The 19,263-nt window shown below is 47.1% G+C and overlaps 1 protein-coding gene across 1 annotated transcript; it reads left to right on the forward strand.

Annotated features, from left to right (window-relative positions):
- Positions 1 to 1,211: 1,211 nt before the first annotated feature.
- NAGPA (N-acetylglucosamine-1-phosphodiester alpha-N-acetylglucosaminidase) lies at positions 1,212 to 18,305 on the forward strand (the record flags this gene model as incomplete). Its single annotated transcript, XM_019540153.1, has 11 exons — positions 1,212 to 1,747; positions 6,001 to 6,140; positions 6,375 to 6,483; positions 8,126 to 8,254; positions 10,903 to 11,111; positions 12,747 to 12,794; positions 13,304 to 13,432; positions 14,603 to 14,734; positions 14,980 to 15,034; positions 16,471 to 17,834; positions 17,984 to 18,305. Coding segments are annotated over 10 exons (1,731 nt in total), but the record flags the coding sequence as incomplete, so codon positions are not given.
- Positions 18,306 to 19,263: the final 958 nt, after the last annotated feature.

Here is a 19,263-nt window from a genome sequence, read left to right on the forward strand (position 1 = left end):
GAGTCAGCGCCCCCGCCCGCCGTCCACGGCCGCCCCCGCTGTGCTGGGGATGGGGGCCTGGCCCCGCCTCGCTCACAGCCGCTTGCTCCGCCTTTGAGCGGGGTCCTGGCCCGGGCCCCGCCGCCCGCCAGGGTCCGGGCAGGGCGGACTGGCGGCCGCGCGGGGCAGGGCGGCGGCGGCGCAGAAGAGGAGGCTGAGCCCACCTCCCCCCCGCTTGTCAGGAACAGCCAACCTCATGGCAGGCCCCTGGGCCGGCCCCCCTTGCGGCAGGGCAGGGCTGCTTCCTAGTGAGCTGGTAGCAGCTCCCGGTACAGCTCTTCTGGCCATCTCTATTTGCTGCTGCCTTGACTGGGGTTTCCTTGAGGCAAACGTTCTCTCAAGGACTCGTGGTTACATGTTCCTGTTCTGCAGCCCCTCGTGATTTGTCTTTTTAATATAATTGGACAACTTGAACTCACATATGCTAGCCCCAGAAGAGAGGAGCTGTGTGGCGGGTATTGCCTTTTGTCTTTAAGGGGAAGGCTAGTTTAGATGTTAGAAGACCTAATCACTCACATTAAGGTGGATCTGTGGTGTCTTATCCGGGCTGTGTCAGGGCATGCAGACTGTAGGGGCTGTGAAGACTTGTAGCATGACAGCAGCACTTCAGCAGTCCAGCAAACCCTTTGATCCTGGGCTTTCCTGATCTTTGCTCACATGATCCATTGGGTTTTCCCCCATTTAATCTAATGCAGATCTTGTCACTAATGTTTTGGGAAAAGGTTTTAGATAAATTCCCATTGTACCAATGGCTGCCAGATACATTCCCATTGTACCAATGGCTGCCAACTAAAACACGTGCATTTACCCACCCCTAGGTAGTCTTGCTCTAGGTTAGATATGAGTGTATTGGTAGAAAGCACTTTATGCCAGTGTAACTTGTTTTGCTTTGCTAAAGCAAAATATGGCAAAGCACTTTTATATTGGTATGGATGCGTTTGTGTTGAGTGGGGCCTTTGTCACATTAACCATGCAGACATAAGCAGCACCATTCATGTGTACAGACATTACATCTTTATCCCTCTGTGCCTTATTTTAGTAAGGGTGGCATAAATGGATTGCACATGCCTTTGCAGGGCTTTGTGCAGATAAACATGAGAGGTGCTCAGCTAGTCAGCCAGGGGGGGCGGAGGGTGATGCAAGAACCTCGGACAGGCTAGGCTGATCGCTGACTGAAGGAGGACTTGCTTCAAACAAAAATCTCACCAATCTGTTCTTTCAGGATTTCATTAAATGATGACTTGCTGCTGCCATATCCTCCTTCCCGGCATGGCCCACAGCACTCTCACAGGCATGTCAGAGACTGTCAAGCTGTTGTGCATGGCAATGTAACACATGAAGCCTGGCCCAGTGACAGAAGTACAGGACTGCCAGTGGCTACCACAAGAATGTTTGTTTCTGACATCCCTCCAAAGGACAGGAAGCAAAGGAAGGTGTATGGCCACTTCACTTTTGTGAGGAATCCCCTGAGAACATTCTCTGTGTTAGAACCCGGTGGTGTAGGAGGTTGCAGTACCAGATGGAGGGCCACTGTGGAAGAGACTGCAAGGCATGGCCAGTGTCTCGTGGCTCAGAATGGTGGCTACTTCAATATGGACACTGGAGAATGCCTCGGGAATGTTGTGAGTGATGGGAGGCTGGTGAAGAATGCTGGAGGTTTGCAGAATGCACAGTTTGGCATCAGAAAGGATGGCACCTTGGTATTCGGGTAAGACCTTAGACAGCTTTCCTGAAGAAGTGTCTCTTCCCAAAAGAGCCAACAGTAATACTGTGGCAGAAGAGTTCTCCTAGAAGTTCACTTCTACACTCTTCCATGGTAATTTCAGGTATTAGAACTCCCACTGTAATAATAGGGTGGACCTGTTTACTCAGTCCCTGATATTTTCTCTTCCTCTTGGAAGGAAGTATAGCAGTAAGAGCTTACTGAGCAAGCAACATTAATCACCCTTGTCAGCTCTGGACTCCCTGGGTTATCTTGGGCAATTCACATAAGGCCTGAACTTTAGGAGTTGCTGCCTAGCCACAACTGCAGTCTTAAGCGTTCAGCTCCTCTGAAAGTCAGGCGCTTAATTTACTGAGCATTCTGGTGGGGCAGGGATAATGCACTCAGTGCCCCATCTTTAGTCTAGTGATAAGGGACCTCTATGGACCCTTGTGAGACTTGGTTAGTCTTTGTCAGTGAAGGACTTGAAGCTTCATATTAGACAATTCTTCATAAAGAGGTGGACTGGTGCTGTTTCTTGCACACGACGCATCTCATTTGCCATGAAGATAGTCAAGGATAAGAATAGAATGGTCTTCCCAAATCTTGGGTCAGTCTGTGCTCCCTGTGCCACACAATACAAGGTTAGTGCAAGTCACAGTTCCTTCTCTTGGTTCCACATGTCATTATGCCATACTCGGGTCACCCATGTTCTCCTCTTGCCTTAGCAACACTTCCTCCTTCTCCTTCCTTTGACCCAACAAACACAAACATACACGTGTCTCCAACAGGACCTGATTCAAGAACTACAACAGGGCTGCAGTTAGTACCAAACATCTCCCTCCCCCCACATAGTCATAGAATCACAGGGTTGCAAGGGACATTAGGAATCATTTGGTCCAACCGCGGCATGAGTGAAAGAATACTGCGCCTGAGTCATCACTGCCCAGTGCTTATCCAGGCCGCCAGTGAAAGCCTCCAGCAAAGGTGGTTTGTTCCACAGCTTTACTGTCTGTCCATCTTGTCCCCGTGTCATCCCCCCCACAGGCTCTTGCAGGCCCTCCACTTCCCACATCTATGAAATAGGCCTTGAATGGGCCTCTGACCTAAGTGGTACATTGGGCCAGCCTAGTTATTTCACCAACGCGGGCTCTTCATCATGCCTGTTACAGTGAGTGCCGCACAAGCTAGTAATTTAGCATTTTATCCAGTGTGTTTCAGTACACCATTCACAGTCCTCTATGCTCATTTCAAGGCATAGTAGGGCATAAGAGATTTCTTAGGCACTTTTCCAGTATAATCTACTGCATTCAATCAATGCACAAGCATTTTTACAGCATTTTTCCCTGGTATAGACCTTAGCATTGTATCTACAATGAATCTCTTTCCAAAAGCCAGGCAAATGCATAGAAAAAAGATAAGGTGCCGGGGTGTTAAACTTCAGACACGCTGACCCCTCGGGGCAGACCTCCTTGCATTTCCCTGTGAAACCTGCAAGTCCACTTGAGTCAGACACTTGGGCAGTACAGGCAGTCCTTGGACTTATGACACAACTGGTTCCTGAAAACCACGTCTTAAGTCGAAGCGTAACTTGGAACCAATTTTCTCATAAGAAACAATGTTATAAATGGGGGCTTCATTCCTGAACCAAGGCCCAATACCCTATTTTCACCAAAAATACCCCAGAATTGTTTACTTGATCAATTACAGATGAGTAATATAGCTACATTAATGTATTTATATTGTAAATAGTGATAATATTGATTTGGAAGGACTTCTTTGAGGTGACTTTGCTGGACTTTTTGAAAGACTCTTGGCTGGAGTCTTTTCAGGAGTCTTAGTTGCAGGTTTTTCTGGAGTCTTGTCTGCTTTCTTAAAGAAAGTGTCCAAGGAAGTTTGGACAGACGTTCTCCAGGGGGATGTGCGACACAGCGAACTTGTTCACTGGCATGGTGTTGCATCAGATCAAGGGTTGTAAACTTGAAACTGAAGTCAGAAAGTTGAGACATTGTAAGTGTGAAACATTGTAACTCAAAGTGTTGTAAGTCAAGGACTGCCTGTACTCAGTTATGGTTCTAACATTAGAAGGCGACTTGCCATGTTCTAGTAGATCTGCCCACACAGCCAGGTTGAAATCGAGCACAGCGCTTCTGGTGAATCATAGCACTGCTCGTCTTGTGGGGCTCCCCTTCACCTTCCCACACAGATCATCAGCTCATTTGCCAACACAACCCTGTCTGCAGGTTCACAAACACCCTCTACCTACTTGCACCATATCTCACGAAGCATCTGAGCAAACCAGATTCTCACCCTCAAGGCCACTGTAACTCTGAATAAGCGAGGGAAGAGAAAAAATAACAGGTCACTTGGCCTACTCCTCCTAAAATGCATCTGAACAGCTCGGGTGGATGGGGTTTCTCAGGGCTGAGAAAGGAGATAGAAGGGCAACCCAGAAGCTGGCTGACAGGAACTTGTCTGATGCCTGAGTTGCTTGCCAAACCATACAATGCCTCGAGGCAGGATGGGGAGATGTAGAAGCTGAATAGACACAGCCCAGTTGGAAAGCAAGCTCCATCAGTGCTCTCCTCCCCCTTCCTTTGGCACAGCACCACACCCTTAAGTAGCTCCGGTTTCACACAGACCTAACCAGACTCTTTACTGAGAGTTTGTTTCAAGGACCCACAACCACAGCCCCTGTGCACAGGACAGTGGAAATGTTTCCTTCTGGGAACCATTCACCACTGTTTCTGAGCTAAGTCCCAAAGGGTGACTGCTGAAAAAAACTGGCTAAGACTGTCACCTTCTTCAGCTGAAAAGCTGTGCCTACTGAGACTGGCCTGTTCTACTGTTTGCCCCACTTCCAGCTTCCCACTTTAGCCACTTCTGGGTGTTTTTTGCAGTTTAGTTATATCTATGCTGGTAGCTTATTTTTGTATAAGTTCCAGAAAAGCAGAGTTCCTAACCCCTGCATTATAGTCTTCATTCATGGACCTACAATTTAAGTTGGCAATGGGACAATTAGAACAGGTCTGTCCAACTTTTAAGTGGGCAGGGGTTGCAAGATGCACAGGACATATCAACACAGTACAGGGTTACCATATTTCCTGGTCCAAAGAAGAGGACGTCTGTCACAGGGGCGGGGTGGCAGTGACATGCGGGTGCCCTGCCCCTGCCCATTCTGTTGCCCCTCACAGAAAACCCGGACATTTGTTCTGAAGTGGTGCAGGAAGTAGCTTGGTCTAGTGTGCATGAATGTGGTCAAGCTGCTATCAGCACCAATTTAGCCACCCCTACTTCAGTATGCCGTCAGCAGAAGTAACACAGACTTCCTAATGTAAGCAAAGTATTAGTCTGGCATCACTAATGGGTAGAGAATCATAGAACATTAGGTTTCAAAGGGACCTCAGGAGGTCATTTAGTCCAACCAACTGCTCAAAGCAGGACCACCACTAATTAGATCATCTTAGCCAAGGTCTTAAAAAGGCCCAAGGAGGTTCCACAGCTTCTCTGGGTAACCTGTTCCAGTGCTTTACTACCCTCCTTGTGAGAGTTTTTCCTAATATCTGACCTAAACTTCCCTTACCGCAGCTTGAGACCATTGCTCCTTGTTCTGTCATCTGCCATCACTAAAAGCGGTCTAGCTCCATCCTCTTTAGAACCCCCCTTCAGGTAGTTGAAGGCTGCTGTCAAATGCCCCCTCAGGCTTCTCTGCAGACTAAATAAGCCCAGTTCCTTCCAAGTCTCTTCATAAGTTATGTGCCTCAGCCCCTGAGCCATTTTTGTTGCCCTCTGCTGGACTCTCTCCAGTTTGTCCACATCCTTTCTGTAGTGGGGGCCCCAAAACTGGGCACAGTACTCCACATGTGGCCTCACTGGTGCTGAATAGAAAGGACTGATCACTTCCCTCAATCTGGTGGCAGTGCTCCTACTAATGCAGCCCAATATGCTGTTTAGCCTTCTTTGCAACAAGGACACACTTGGCTCATTGTCCACTGTAACCCCCAGGTCCTTTTCTGCAGTTACTATTTAGCCAGTCAGCCCCCAGCCTGTACCACTGCGTGGGATTGTTCTGTCCTAAGTATAGGAGTTTGCACTTGTCCTTAGTGAATCTCATGCTGTTTCTTTTGGTCCAGTCCTCTGATTTATATTCAAAGTCTCTCTGAATCTTAGCCTCACCTTCCAGCATATCTACTACGCCCTACAAATAAGGGTAACACACTTTGCAAGGTGCTGTGCAACCTCCCTGTCCTCTCTTCTAGTTACCTTTCTGAGGAGGATGTCTTGGATCCAGTGAACCCATTCATACAGCTAGTGAGCGGGGTGGTCTGGCTCTTGAGAAACGGAGAGGTGTACATCAATCAGAGCAAGACAGCAGAGTGCGACAAGACTCAGACCACAGGTAGTGATTCAAAGCTACAGCCTCCTGCTCACTGACCGGCAAGTGGACTAAGACTGCACTGAACTTGCTTGCTTTTGCTTTTGCTTCAGTGCTTAAAGTCTGATCTGTGTGAGGTGGGAAGGGGAAAGTTCCTGTGCAGCCTCCTGGTCAGTCTCTTATAGAGAGAGTTATTTTCTAGATTAAGTCTGACTTCTTCAAGCACCTGGTTTGCATATTGTGTGCTGTCTCCCACAGGCAACTTTGACAAGTTTATCAATGTAATATCTGCCAGGACAGCTGTGGGGCATGACAGTCAGGGGCAGCTGATTTTGGTTCACGTGGATGGACAGACTGATGCCAGAGGGTAAGGCTACGCGCTCTTTCTTGAACAAACTCCTGGTGCATGTACCAGTGTATTTAAAGGCTTGATCTTGCACCCTGGAAGTTGTTGGGATTTGGGTCACTGCTGGTAATGCTGTTACTTCCAATGGGAGTAGATTGGACCTATTTTTGACCTGTCCGAAGGCCATTCCAACAGTAAACATATGGAAACGGTTCACAGATGCATCAGAAACACAGTTTAAACTTGATTTGTCCTGGAAGTCAGAGAGGAGATGCAAGCTTTTGTCCCAGACTATTAATTCAAGACTTTGGGATGAAAAAACCAAAAAGTGTGTAATATTTCTGCTTAACTCAGCCATGGTAGCACTCTCAGGCTTAGCATAAGGTGGGAGTTTGGCTCTTCTCTGTGTTATTGAAAATTAAGGGAGTGCTGTCAACTTGAAATAGAATTAATTGATGAAAGAGGTTAATTTCAGGCCCCCTGCTGTACCACAATTACAGGCTCCCTCCCTACCACAGTTACCTTCTACTATAATTAAGGATGTCTTTTGCCTGTGAGAGACACAAGCAAACTGCATTCTGCTGCTCACCACAGCTTTCAGGCAAAGGCCCGATCTGCATGGACTGAGGTTTTTAAAATTATTCTGACATGCAGAATGGATGTGGGCTGTCAGTATCCAAGAGCCAGGCTAGGTGCAGGCCCCTGGTGTTCGTTCCATATGTGAGAACAAATCTGTATCAGGAGGCCTCAGGGCAGTTTTCCATAGTATAGGATTCCTAAACTGGATGTTTCCACTGGCATAGCTAAAGCAATGCAAAAAAATCTGAGTATAGCTGCTTGGCTTCTATACATTTGGCATCGCTAGGAGCTGCTGAGTCCACAAGTACCATACGGGCCACCTGCCACCACTTGTGCCCATTGTGCAAGTCCAATTCCTTCCATCCCCCTTGCTACAGTTCACACCGTCATGGGCGCACCCCCGCCCTCATGCCCTGCATGGCCTGAATTCTTGCCCAACTTTCCTGCCCCACTGGGCACATCTACACATGCTCCCTATGGCACAGTACTTGCTTTAGGAAGTACTAAATGACAGTGCAGTAACAGCCATTACTGCACCATCGCAGCAGTGCACGATTGTTTTTAGCAGCTATTTCACTGTAGCAACGCACTATAATGAGGTAGCTCGTCGCTAGTGATGTAGCGTTGGCATCCTGGTTTGGGCCCGCCAACACCACTTTGCCATAGTGACAAACTACAGCGACACAGCATCTCATGTACGGCCCTAACTCACCCTCAACTTCCTACATTGCACCACACTGCCCACCCCCTAGGGTCAGGGCAGGAAGTGGCAGCTGGCAGACAGAGGGGGAGCCCATAGGCCCTGGCTACTGTTGCAGCCAAAACCGTAAGGGAAGTGGCAGCTGGATGAGTGCCTAGAGGACACAGATGAACCCATTGCAGGCCTCATTCTGCTATGGGCTGACAATCAGATAGCCCTGATTCAGAAAGTGACTAAGTTGAAACTAACTGAGGTGTTTCACAAATCCAGCTTGAGAACTCCATCCCTCTTCTTCCCTCCCTCCTCCTGTTCTCAGAGCACCCGCAGTGGTGCTGCGGAATTGGCCTCTGCTTCCTTGGACACGAGTCTGGTTTGTTTCTGCAGCCTCAGTCTCTGGGAAATGGCAGACTTCCTAAAGCAGCAGGGCATCATCAATGCTGTTAATCTGGATGGTGGGGGCTCAGCCACACTGGTCCTGAATGGAACCCTTGCGAGTTACCCTTCGGATCACTGGTAAGTGCCAGGTGACAGAAGTTGGCAAGGAAACCTCAGATTCCCAGTCCAGCACCCAAGGAGCTCTTATCTGGCTAGGCAAGAGCTTTGTGGGAATAATTCTGGGGAGATGGGGCCAAATTAAATCCTAGCATGACTAGATTTGGTTTCCTAGGGTTTCCACCTGCTTAGCAGAGATGAATTTGATCCCTAGCATCTGTGTATACTAATGCAGGGTCAGCATTGCTTTTGGACTTGAGAACTCTTGAGAACTGTGCAGAGACTGCACAGAAGTACCTTGCTGTTTAGGTATAATATACCAGAACTGATATCAAGCATGCAGTAGCTAGACTGCCAAGTAACATCTCTTTGAATCCTAGTGGGGGCCCCCACCGTCTTGCTGTTTCCAAAGCAGGTAAGCTGAGTGCCAAGTTATAGGGAATATCTCTTGGAGACCTCCCCATCTGCTCAGCAATCTGGTATTAAACCTAGCTACCTTAGGTTACTATTGAACAAAGCTGATGCATCAAGGCCGATGTAAGACTCAGACGTGATATTCTACAAGTTACAAGAGACATCAGAGGCTTATCCACATTTTCTTTTAGTTTCTCCTAGTCTCTATACAGCTTTTGTGTCCTCATCCCCCCACCCTTCTTAAGGCCAGAAGGGATCAACAAGAAATTTAGAAGTGGAGAATGAACACTAATTTTTGAGATTAGAAATTATGACAGCCTGATTTAAAGCCACCCCTTATTATAAAGTACTGAAGTCACTCAGAACAGTACAAACAAACATATTCAAACCGGTTTGGATTTTGCTGCTAATTTTTTTTTAAGTCAACCCCCTGAGCTAATGAAATCATTGGCCATACATGGAACCAGTTTGCTTTAGTGTCTGAATGAGGCTTTGACAGCAGCAGCCTTTTAGGTAGGTGCAAAAATTTTTCATGGAGGTTTCAATTCATTCTCCTAGCTCTATTGATTGACCGGTTAGTAGGCCTGTACAAAGTGGCTAGTATACGCTTCAGATTCAGGTTCGGCCAATTTGGGAGACAGTGATACGATTCAGTGATTCGAATCACTGCCCTGAATCAATTCGGTCAAATCTGATTTGGAGATTTGGCTGCTACCAAATCAGCCAAATCTCTGAATCACACAGGCCCCGCCCCCTGCCCACCCCAGTTCCCCACTCTTTGGCGGGGGGGGAAAAAAGCTCTGACTCACTTGCTGCTACCAGGCGGGGGGGCAATCCCCGCTGCCCCCCACTGCCCCATGCTGCATGTGGGGGGTCGTCAGGAGCTGCTCTGCCCCTTTAAAAACAAAACAAAAACAAAAAAAACAACTTGGGCTCACTGGATCCTGCCTGGCAGCGGGGCTGCAATCCTCACTGCCCCCACAGCCCCATGCCTTGTTGGTGGCTCTGCATGAGCCCCTGAAGCCCTGAGGCCACTACAGGAGCCAGAGACTTTGGGATTGCGGTTTTTTTTTCCTTAAAGGGCCGGAGCTAGGGTAGGTGGGGCAGCCATGGGGTGGGGGGCAGGGCTGGGAGAACAGGCTGGGGTTGGGGCGCTCATGACAGAGCCCCCATGCAGTGGGGGGCAGCAGGGATCACCCCCCCCCATTGGGCAGCAGCCGGTGAGTGGGGGCTTTATTTTAAAGCACCTGAAGCTGGACCAGGCAGGGCAGCCATTGTGGGGCTGGGGGAACAGATAGGGGTTGGGAGGGCTGGGGAAGTAGGCAGGGGATGGGGCCTGGCAGGGGTTCCCCCATGGTCCCCTTGACCCTCCTCCAGTCCCCTCTCCCCCACCCCCTACTTACCACCTTGGAGTCTAGGTCCAGCTTCCTGGTGCATTTGGCGGGGACTGCCCAAATCACTGAAGCTCTCCGAATCTTTTCCAGATCGATTCGGAGAGCTTTGAATGAATTCAGACCTTTTAATCGATTCCCCGATTCAATTTGGATTCAGAGATTTGGTCACTGAATCGGGCCAAGTCTCCTCTGAATCAAATCAGCACCCAAAGCTTTGCACAGCCCTACCATTCATGTAGAGTGGTGGATCTGGCAGTTGAGAAGCCAGAAAGGCTGGTAACTTTTTGCATTCTAGAAGTAAAACTAGCGGACAAGTCAGATAACAAAAACTATCTCGGAGTTCTGAAGTTTAGAAGAACGTGGTCATGGTCTAGAGCAATCAGCTCTATTCACTTATTGAAGAAAATACTCCAGAGTTTTGCATTAAACATTTTGATAACAACCTTACATAGAAAAAAGATCTGGTGCAATTAATATGCTCTTATAATGATTTTACAGCACTGGCTTTGTATATTTAATTGACTCTTAGGTCTGCCCAAGTGTTGGTTAACTCAAATTAGGAGTTAAAAAATGCATGTTTAACTGTATGGTTATTTATAACTATGTATAGGTAGCACATGTCCTCCTGAATAGTACAAAATAGGTTTGTGCAAGTATTGTATTTAATTGAAAATCAGCGTGTTTAGTGGTTACCAACTACTGAGAATTTCTTCAGGAAAATAGCTAAAGAGGAACTAAATGAAGGATACAGTTATTAAACATAATTAAAATAAACATTTTCCTAGTCCCCTTTTACACAGTTTGAGAGACAGAGCCCTCACACTCCTGGTCTTCCTCATGGAAACTGTTTTCTGTCCTCAGTTCCTTCAATGGCATGTGGCGTTGCCCTCGGGATGTCTCAACTGTCATGTGCATCCATGAGCCTACCTGCGAGCCCCCAGACTGCAACGGCCACGGGCACTGCGTACTGGGAGAGTGCCAGTGCATTGGAAACTTCTGGAGAGGACCTAACTGCAGCCTCTTGGACTGCGGCCCTTCCAACTGCAGCCTGCATGGCATCTGTACTGAGTGTAAGCTATCATTGCTCAGGCAGATCATCATAGCTGATGGGCATATTGTAATGTGTTACACTAGTATTTTGTCATAAGGAAGGTAGGGGTAGCTGTTTTAGGCATTCTTTCTGATGATACTGGCCTGGTCATTGGGATAGAAGAATAATAAGTAGAGACCTACTCAAATCATGATTTTGCTGAAACTCTGAAAAACAGCATTGTCCGCAATTGCCAGGTAAACCAGCATTGGCCACAATTTCCTGCGAAGTCAACATCAACAGCAAAAAGCAGTAGTGATACAGATTTAGTGAAGGCGCCCTCTGCCAATCAGGAGCAAGCAGCGGGGCAAAAAAAGCAGTAGTGCCATACCTGAGTGAAGGCATCCTCCACCAATCAAGCAACAAGGTGCAGGACTACCAGGAAGGGCCCACAAAATCAGCTCTACATGCTGCAAGTGAGCCACAAAAAAGCCATTGTCTTGCTGTAGGTCACATCTGACACATCAGATAGGGATGAAATGACCCCGATTAGCATCATATTGTACAAGCCTCAGCTCCAAACCAACACCCATTTCCATGAACCACTCCTGCCTCAATGAAACACCTGAGCAGAGCCTTGCTGGTTAAGAGTCACCAGAGTCTCAGTGGTTAAAAGCCCACAACTTCCCAGTGAGCTCTATTCTTTTTGTCATCAGGCAGTCTAATAGTACATGTCCATTGTGGTCCTTTCCAAACTATAAAGTCAAGGGCATGACTGCATGCAAGTAGCCTCTCCAGCTCTTCACTTCACAATCTTTTCCCAAAGAAAATTGCTTCTCAGCTTCTAGGAGCCAACCTTTTTTATAGTATCTGCCACAAATGAGCTCAGCTGGTTTACTTCCCGTCTCTGGTGGGTGGGCGCAGGCTGTGTGTGTTGACACTTGCCTTGCCTTCTGGGCTCATGGAATCTGCTCATCCCTCTAAGAGGCAGTAGTAAAGAGAAGGTTAAAACAGCCTACCTTCAAGAAGCATAGCCCAGTGCATGGGTCTCAGCAGACCTGGATTCTGGCTCTGCCCCAGACTGGCTGGAAGGTCAGTATGCTAGTTTCCCCCTGAGGATCATGATACTGACTTCCTTAGCAAAGGGTTTTCAGATCTGATGAAAAAAACACTGTGTAATAGGGAGGTTTAATGAATTGTCCTGGATTCAAGTGCTGAGTTACCTTACCTTGCACCCATGTGCTCTCCCTTCTTGCCTGGGCAGCTTCATTGGCTGTGATCACTGCAAGCTAAGGTAGATTGGCTGTGATCACTGCAAGAGAAGTAGGGGGTAGACTTTCTTTCTTGTTAGTTCAGAATCATTCTCTTAACACGCTGGAATGGGCAGCACTCAGCAGGTGTCACTTCTGGAAGATATGTGCGATGGAAGTGGTTTCCTTGTTGACAGTTTGAGGGCCACTGTCCTGCAAGAGTTTGCATCTGAGAGGCTTCTGGGTTCTGGATTCCCTTGGGTTTGTATCCTGGGGAAGGCCCTTTGGTTGTGTGTGCCCCACACAGGGTGATCTGAAATGAAAGCATGTTAGAGCTTACAACCAGTGCTGGCTTCTTAGCCTCAAGCTACCCCTCGCCTCTCAGTCTGTTTGTGATGCCTGATTTGTGGTTCCTTCTCATGCAGCGGGATGCCTGTGTGATGCTGGCTGGATAGGCAGCAACTGCAGTGAAGGTAATTCCTGCCTGTTATCACAGTCTTGTTCTTAACAGCCAGTGAGGGGACTGCGTGATATGCTATGGGAGTAAGCTGCCTGCCTGAGGCTGCAGCTGTGGGGAAAGGGAATATGCTTATTGTGAATAGATCCCCAAACCCATGAGGACAGTGATGGGGAAGCAGAAAACAAGAACAGAAGCCTGTCCAGACTTCTCACCTACTCCTTCTCAGTGACAAGTGGAGGCATAAAGGGCAGAGCCAAACCCCTCTCTCTTCCTCTCCCCTGGCATCCTCTGCTCCCCCACTGAAACCCTGGCAAGACAAGGTATGCCCCCTAGCACAGGGCACTAGCCCAGTTTTTTTCCTCTTTGCAAGGCCCTCAGCAGCAGGCTGGCTTACCTGGGCTGCTGCTGCGTTGTGAGTCAGTAATTCTTGGCCAGTTAGGGGAGGTACCTCTCTGCATTCTTGCATAGTAAATTTAAGCAACCAGCAATAAAACCATGATGTGTCTGCACTTCTCTCTGCAGCTTGTGCCAGTCGCTTCTACGGGGATGGCTGTGCCCAGAGGTGCCTCTGTCATAACGGCGGAGAGTGTGACCCAGTGCACGGATCCTGTACCTGCCCGGCAGGCTACCACGGAGCCCTCTGTGAGCAAGGTGAAGTCTGCAATGAACAGGAGCATGTAGCATCTGAGGGGCTTTATATATCCTGTGCTGAGACACTTTTCTCAGCCAAAAGCGGATGTGCCCTTAGACCTTCAGAGCTCAGTCTGGCCACATGCAGACTCTGGGTCAGAGCCAAGTGCGTGCAGGCCTGCACAGTGCTGTTTAAAACACGGGACAGTTTTCTTCTTTTGCTGGATAGATGGCTCTTGATCTTTGTGTTCTCCTTTCCCACAAAACTTGCTCTTAGACAAATGGGCCAAATTTCAGCCTGTAGGTTCTAACTCTGCCAAAGCTGTAAGCAGTAATACATGCACAACCTTAACTTCAGGACCTGCTCTGTGCTCTGCCTATGGTACAACCCTGGCTGCAGCAGATGATCACTAAGCAGCTTCCGTGAAGCCTTGCTTTCCCTCCCTTCAGTACTTCCATGGCATCTAGCTTTGATAGACGTAATTTGATACTACGTTGCATAACACTACTGCTATTGTGAGTCTCATTGAACTCTGCCTAAATATGCTGCCACAGCAAGTTCCACACTGGGATTAGGGTTTTTTGGGGTAGTTTAGTATTGTTTTGTTACAGGAATGCTAAACAGATCTGATCTCTCTTGTCTTTTTAGTGAACTCTAAACTGCTTTGTCAAGGCTGCGAGAGAAAGCAAGGCAGAGGGGCAGGATGGTGGAGTCAGTGGGGCACCAAATCAGCACTTGAGACCCTGTTCTTTCACAGTCCTTGTGTGTGACCTCTTAGGACCCACGCACCCAACTCCCATTGATTTGGAAACAGAAGTTAGGCATTTTGGTACTTCTGAAAATCCCACTGGGTGCGTGTCTGCTTCTTCATGAAGCAAAATTATTTTAAAAACCAAGCCTTTGGCCTCTTTGTGCCTCAGTGCCCCTTCAGTTACACGGGGTGCTGAGAAAAGAAGCCTTTTTTAAATTAAGGTGCCATGGTGCTGAAGACCATGAAAATACCTCAATAAGAGAATGACACAGCACTTGAGAAATGAAATCAATTTTAAGCTTTTCCTAAACTGAGGTGCTCTTTGTTTCTTGACACCTGGCTGGAATGGTTACTGGGACTTGTATGGTTGAATTAGGTGGTGTTGTGCTGAACATAGAAACCCCAGAATTTCTTAGTAATGATTTAACTATTTTCCCAGAGTGCCCCATTGGCCAGTACGGACCAAACTGCCAGAAGATTTGTGAGTGTGAACATAAGTGCCCTTGTGACCAGGAGACTGGCAGCTGCAATATTACTTATCCGTCTACACTGCAGAACCAGTTATCCAGAGGTATGTTCAGCTCTGGCTTGGCCACCCTTCTTTCTGATATGTGGTATGTTACCTTTAGTCTGGCACAGATGTGATCCCGTAAACCAGTCCTTGTCTCACTTGCACAATTATTAACTCATTTGGCTCATGATCCAAGCTGCCATCCCCTTCACTAAATGCCTTTGTGTTCTCTTGGGGCAGGCTCATTTAGGGTGAGGCAGCTTCTTACCAATTTAATCTCCTTCACCTGCCCTCTTGTCTTCCAGCCGGTCAGTGTCTGGCTTCCCAGATGTCAGTGGCAGAGAAATCCCTTCTCACAGAGTAAGTGTGGTAGTTTGCTTATATATAGATATGAATGCGCTTGTGGTACCTGTCCCCAGCCCATCGCACAATGCCCATGTTTGCCTCCTGTGGCATAACAGGGAAGAACAGCAATGGAGGGTGAAAATTTCCCTCTTCGGTACTTGCCTTGTGTGTGCACTTGCTGTCAGGGCTCAGCTGTCAGATTGGTCATAATAAAGCTTTGCAATGAAGTTGGCTCACAGTTTGCTATCTGGACAGAGCAAACCCCAAACTGAGAGCAGCAGACGTGGTTGGCTGTGAGCTAATGCTCCTAACTGCTCCGTGGAAACAAGGGTCAAACCAACTATAAGCCAGCACTACAGTCCTAACTCTGAGCTCCCAGGCAGGATGAAACCAGGCAGTCACTGCCTGTTCACAAGGCTCAGGGTCTTTGAGCTTAGCTGTCATATGTGCACATGGCAAGCAGCCTCAAACCCCAGGTAGATCTCTGTACTGAGATGACTTCCCACTCCTGCCCAGTCAGACGCACAACCACAGCTGGGCCTGTAAATAATATACTTGGAGGAGGAGTATTTAAGATGAAGCAAGAACCCAACCTCAAGCTGTGAGCCTAGTTATAATAGCCTCTGTCATTGCAAAAAAAAGAGCTGCTCACTTCTAGCATGGCTGAAGTAGGACTCCCTATCCATGCCATTGTAATGCACTACAAAATTTAGTTAAAAGCTACATTAATCTGATTGTTGGCATTAGAGCACCAGGCAGTCAACTTCCTCTATGTCCAGATTCAAATTTTCCAGTTCAGAAGAGAATGAACAGAATATCTGCCAAATACACTAGCTCTTTAAGCAGCTGCATGAAGCTTGAGTAAAGAGATAGACACTTGGGAAGGAGCCAAAGGGTCAGTGTCAGCAGTGGATTAGCTGTGCTCAGCCTAGTTTTTGCCAATTTGGCCCTGCATTGTTGCACTTCCCTTTTAGCTCACAGGCCGCTTAACTGCAAGGAAGGGTAGGGTTATATAATTACAGGATTCAGTAGGGCTGCAGCATTGCACTGGTTTTGTATTACTGGTGAGGAGAGACAAGGCTGGCTAAACAGCTATTGTCAGGCCAGCACAGTTAGTGCCTTTCATTCCCTAGCATTTCAGAGAGCTAAAAATAGCCATTCAGCTCTGGCTGCTGAGAGCAGGAGAAAGCCTCTTCAAGTGCTCTCTGTTCCTCTGTTGCAAAAAATCTAACACCTTTGGTTTGCAGCAGCCTTAAGTGCACCAGTCATTTTAGAAAAGATAATGCTTTTCATTAAGTGCAGCATTTCCCTTTGATAACTTCCCCCTGCTGCCTGGAGATCTATTGCAGAGAGAGAGAGAGGCTACAAAGACCACTGCTAAAAGACACGTGTGAAATCCTTTGCATATTACTGAAGTATTAGAGCTCTGTCTCTTTTCTTCCCTTTGGCAGTAGAACATGGATCTTTATCACCTCTATCTTAGCTCTGCTTCTTGGGATCAGTGCTGTGGGATACCTGAGGCTTGTTTTCAAACGCAGCTCAGAGAAGACACAAGAAAGTGGTGACTATATGTACTATCCACTGAAGGAAATGAATGGAGAATCCAGTCACACGTACACTCCTGCCTCTTGCGAGACATACAGGGAGGAAGACGCTCAGGATCAAAGCCAACCAGAAGCCATACCACTCCTTTAGAGTTACAGGCAGGAAAAGATTCCTGCTATTTGTCCGACAGATGGCACAGTCTCTCAGCATGAACAATGGTCTGAGGGCTGCTTAAGCCTGTAATCAAATGCAGATAAGATACTCAGGACAGCAAGAAGGGACAAGACGTGCTGCTCACAACCCTGTGAATACCTCAGGCAATGCCCTTCCTTCTTGCCTTTCCTGATCAGAAAGCTGATCATTTTCTCCCACCTCCACCCTCAAGTCTCCTTGCTCACAACTGAGAAAAAGGAACACAGCAGCAACTGCCACTTGATGGTGGAGATCAGAGAAATGCATTATAGTAACTGAGGGACACTGAGGCAGGTGATAAGCTGGACAGAGACTGTTCTCTACCAAAACTTCTCTCCTTGCTGTTGCCCCTTCTCCGTGTGATTGTATGGATTGCATATTGCACCAGAAGTGCCTGGCTGTTATAGGTTAGTTGAAAGCCTTTTTTTAAAGGTGGTTTTCTACAGGTCTGGCAACTGGCAGCAGGCTACTTCTGTCAGTCAAGCTGATGCTGATTTATTAAATAAAACACTGGTAAAAATGCTTTTAAAAAAAAAAAAAAGAAAAGTTGCTCTCAGTGCAATATGCAGTATAATCCAGCAGCTCTTCTCGTTGGCCAGTTGTTGCACACCCATGGGTTCAAAGCAAAAGTATGCTGCACCACGTACTCACCTCTGGCTTGGGAGGGAAGTGCTTTTTCTTTGCCAATGGTAGAAATTGTCTGATACTATTGTAGGGCTCTTTACATCTTCAAAAACAATGGATGAATTATGTTTACAACAGGATCTTACTAGATCCCAAACAGGACATACCTTGTGTGTCAATCCCAAGATCTAAAGCCAACAGAGGATCATAACTCCTCTTCATTCTCAGTGTAGAGCCCAGTCTGCTCTGAGAATCTGAAGTGACCCCGTAGTTGAAGAACATCGTAGCCTGCTCACATGTTACACCAGAAGTGAAGAATGTGTTCCTTAGAAGGAAAAGTGTCACATCCCCATGCCGTAGTTGGAACAATTGCATTAGATACCACTCTTGACACAGAACTGTAGTGCAAACTGAGCCAGGCCCTGAACATGTGATTTCACTCCATTCTTCTGAAGTTCAACGTCAGCCTTTACCTGTAACTGCAAAAAGCTATGTTTCATTTCCTGAATGAAGAAGTTTGCTAGCTAGCTATGACTGAGGAGCACTAGATATGTCTTAAGCTGCAGATCTCTCAGATGGAGATCAGTTATTTCAATGGAAAAGTGAGTTTAAGATGAGAGGGTTTGTTTAAAAAAAAAAAAAAAAAAAAAACCCATGTAAAATTTGCTTCCTCTTGAGGAGAATAATTAGCCTTTAATGTGCCATTAATTGCTGCAAGATGGGGTTACAGTACATCAGAGCCTAAATATTCCAATTTTTTATGCACTTTGATGATTTTATTGCAACTTCAAAGAAGCAAAGAACACAGAATTTTTGTGCTACACCTAAAGAGGTCAGTCTGAATTATTTTGCTATTTCTTACTTTCAGAAGGTGATTTAAGACTTGAATAAAACTTAATTTCTATGCAACTGTTTGAAACTTGAACTTTTAGTAAATAGAAATTTATTTCATGCAGAGAAAAAATGGTTCTTTTGCAGGTAACCCAGACTTTCATCCAACCTTCCTGCCTCACTGAGAATCTTTGGAAAGCCAGAAATGCAGGATCTTGTGATGTGCTCTGCCATTTTGCTGTGTGTATGTGTATATAAAATTAGGCTTTCAACATCGTGACATCATGTAGCTCCTGGGACAATGACAGCAGGATGAAGAGCCCACCTCCACGCTGTGCACAAAATCGGGGGGGGACACCCCCCCCAGGGATGCACACAGCAGCAGGAGCAGCCCCACCCCCCACTGCACCCCTGGACGAGCCAGCTGCAACTCTGTCCCATTGACCCACCCTAGCCCAGGGGCTCCATTTCCCCCTGCCCCACTCCTTCCCTTACTGTGGGGGCCTCAATCTACCCCACTCCCACCCCTTTAACTCCCATACTCTTACCTGCTGGGTGGTGTTTGTGTGTGCATCTGTATGTATGTCTGTCTGCCCTTCACTCCCAGGCCACAATACCCCACATCCTTCCAGGATATGCAGGAACCCCCCTCCCCAGGCTCCACCCCAACCCCATATACCCCACAGCCCCCCACACCTTCACAAATTCCACCCCCCTCCAACCTTACAAAGTCCCTGCATAATTTTGCATAATTTCAAGGTTTTCTGCAAATAATTTTGAGTTTTTACCTGTGTGATTAAAATCACAATTAATTGGGACTAATTTTTTTTAATTGTGCAACTAATCATGATCAAATTTTTTAATGGTTTGACAGCCCTAATATATATATTAGGGCTGCCAGTTCTGTAACACTATAGAAAAATCTAGTTTTAGCTCAGCTGCTAGTAGTCAGTTAATAAAATGGTAAGATTAAACTCTACTCATTTCAGATCATAAGACCATCAGATGATTAAGCTTCCTGACAGCATAACCACAGCGCTTAGCTAAAACAA

Source organism: Crocodylus porosus, unplaced genomic scaffold (genome assembly GCF_001723895.1).
Source record: "Crocodylus porosus isolate Cpor-Errol unplaced genomic scaffold, CroPor_comp1, whole genome shotgun sequence".
In the NCBI taxonomy this organism is placed as follows: domain Eukaryota; kingdom Metazoa; phylum Chordata; order Crocodylia; family Crocodylidae; genus Crocodylus; species Crocodylus porosus.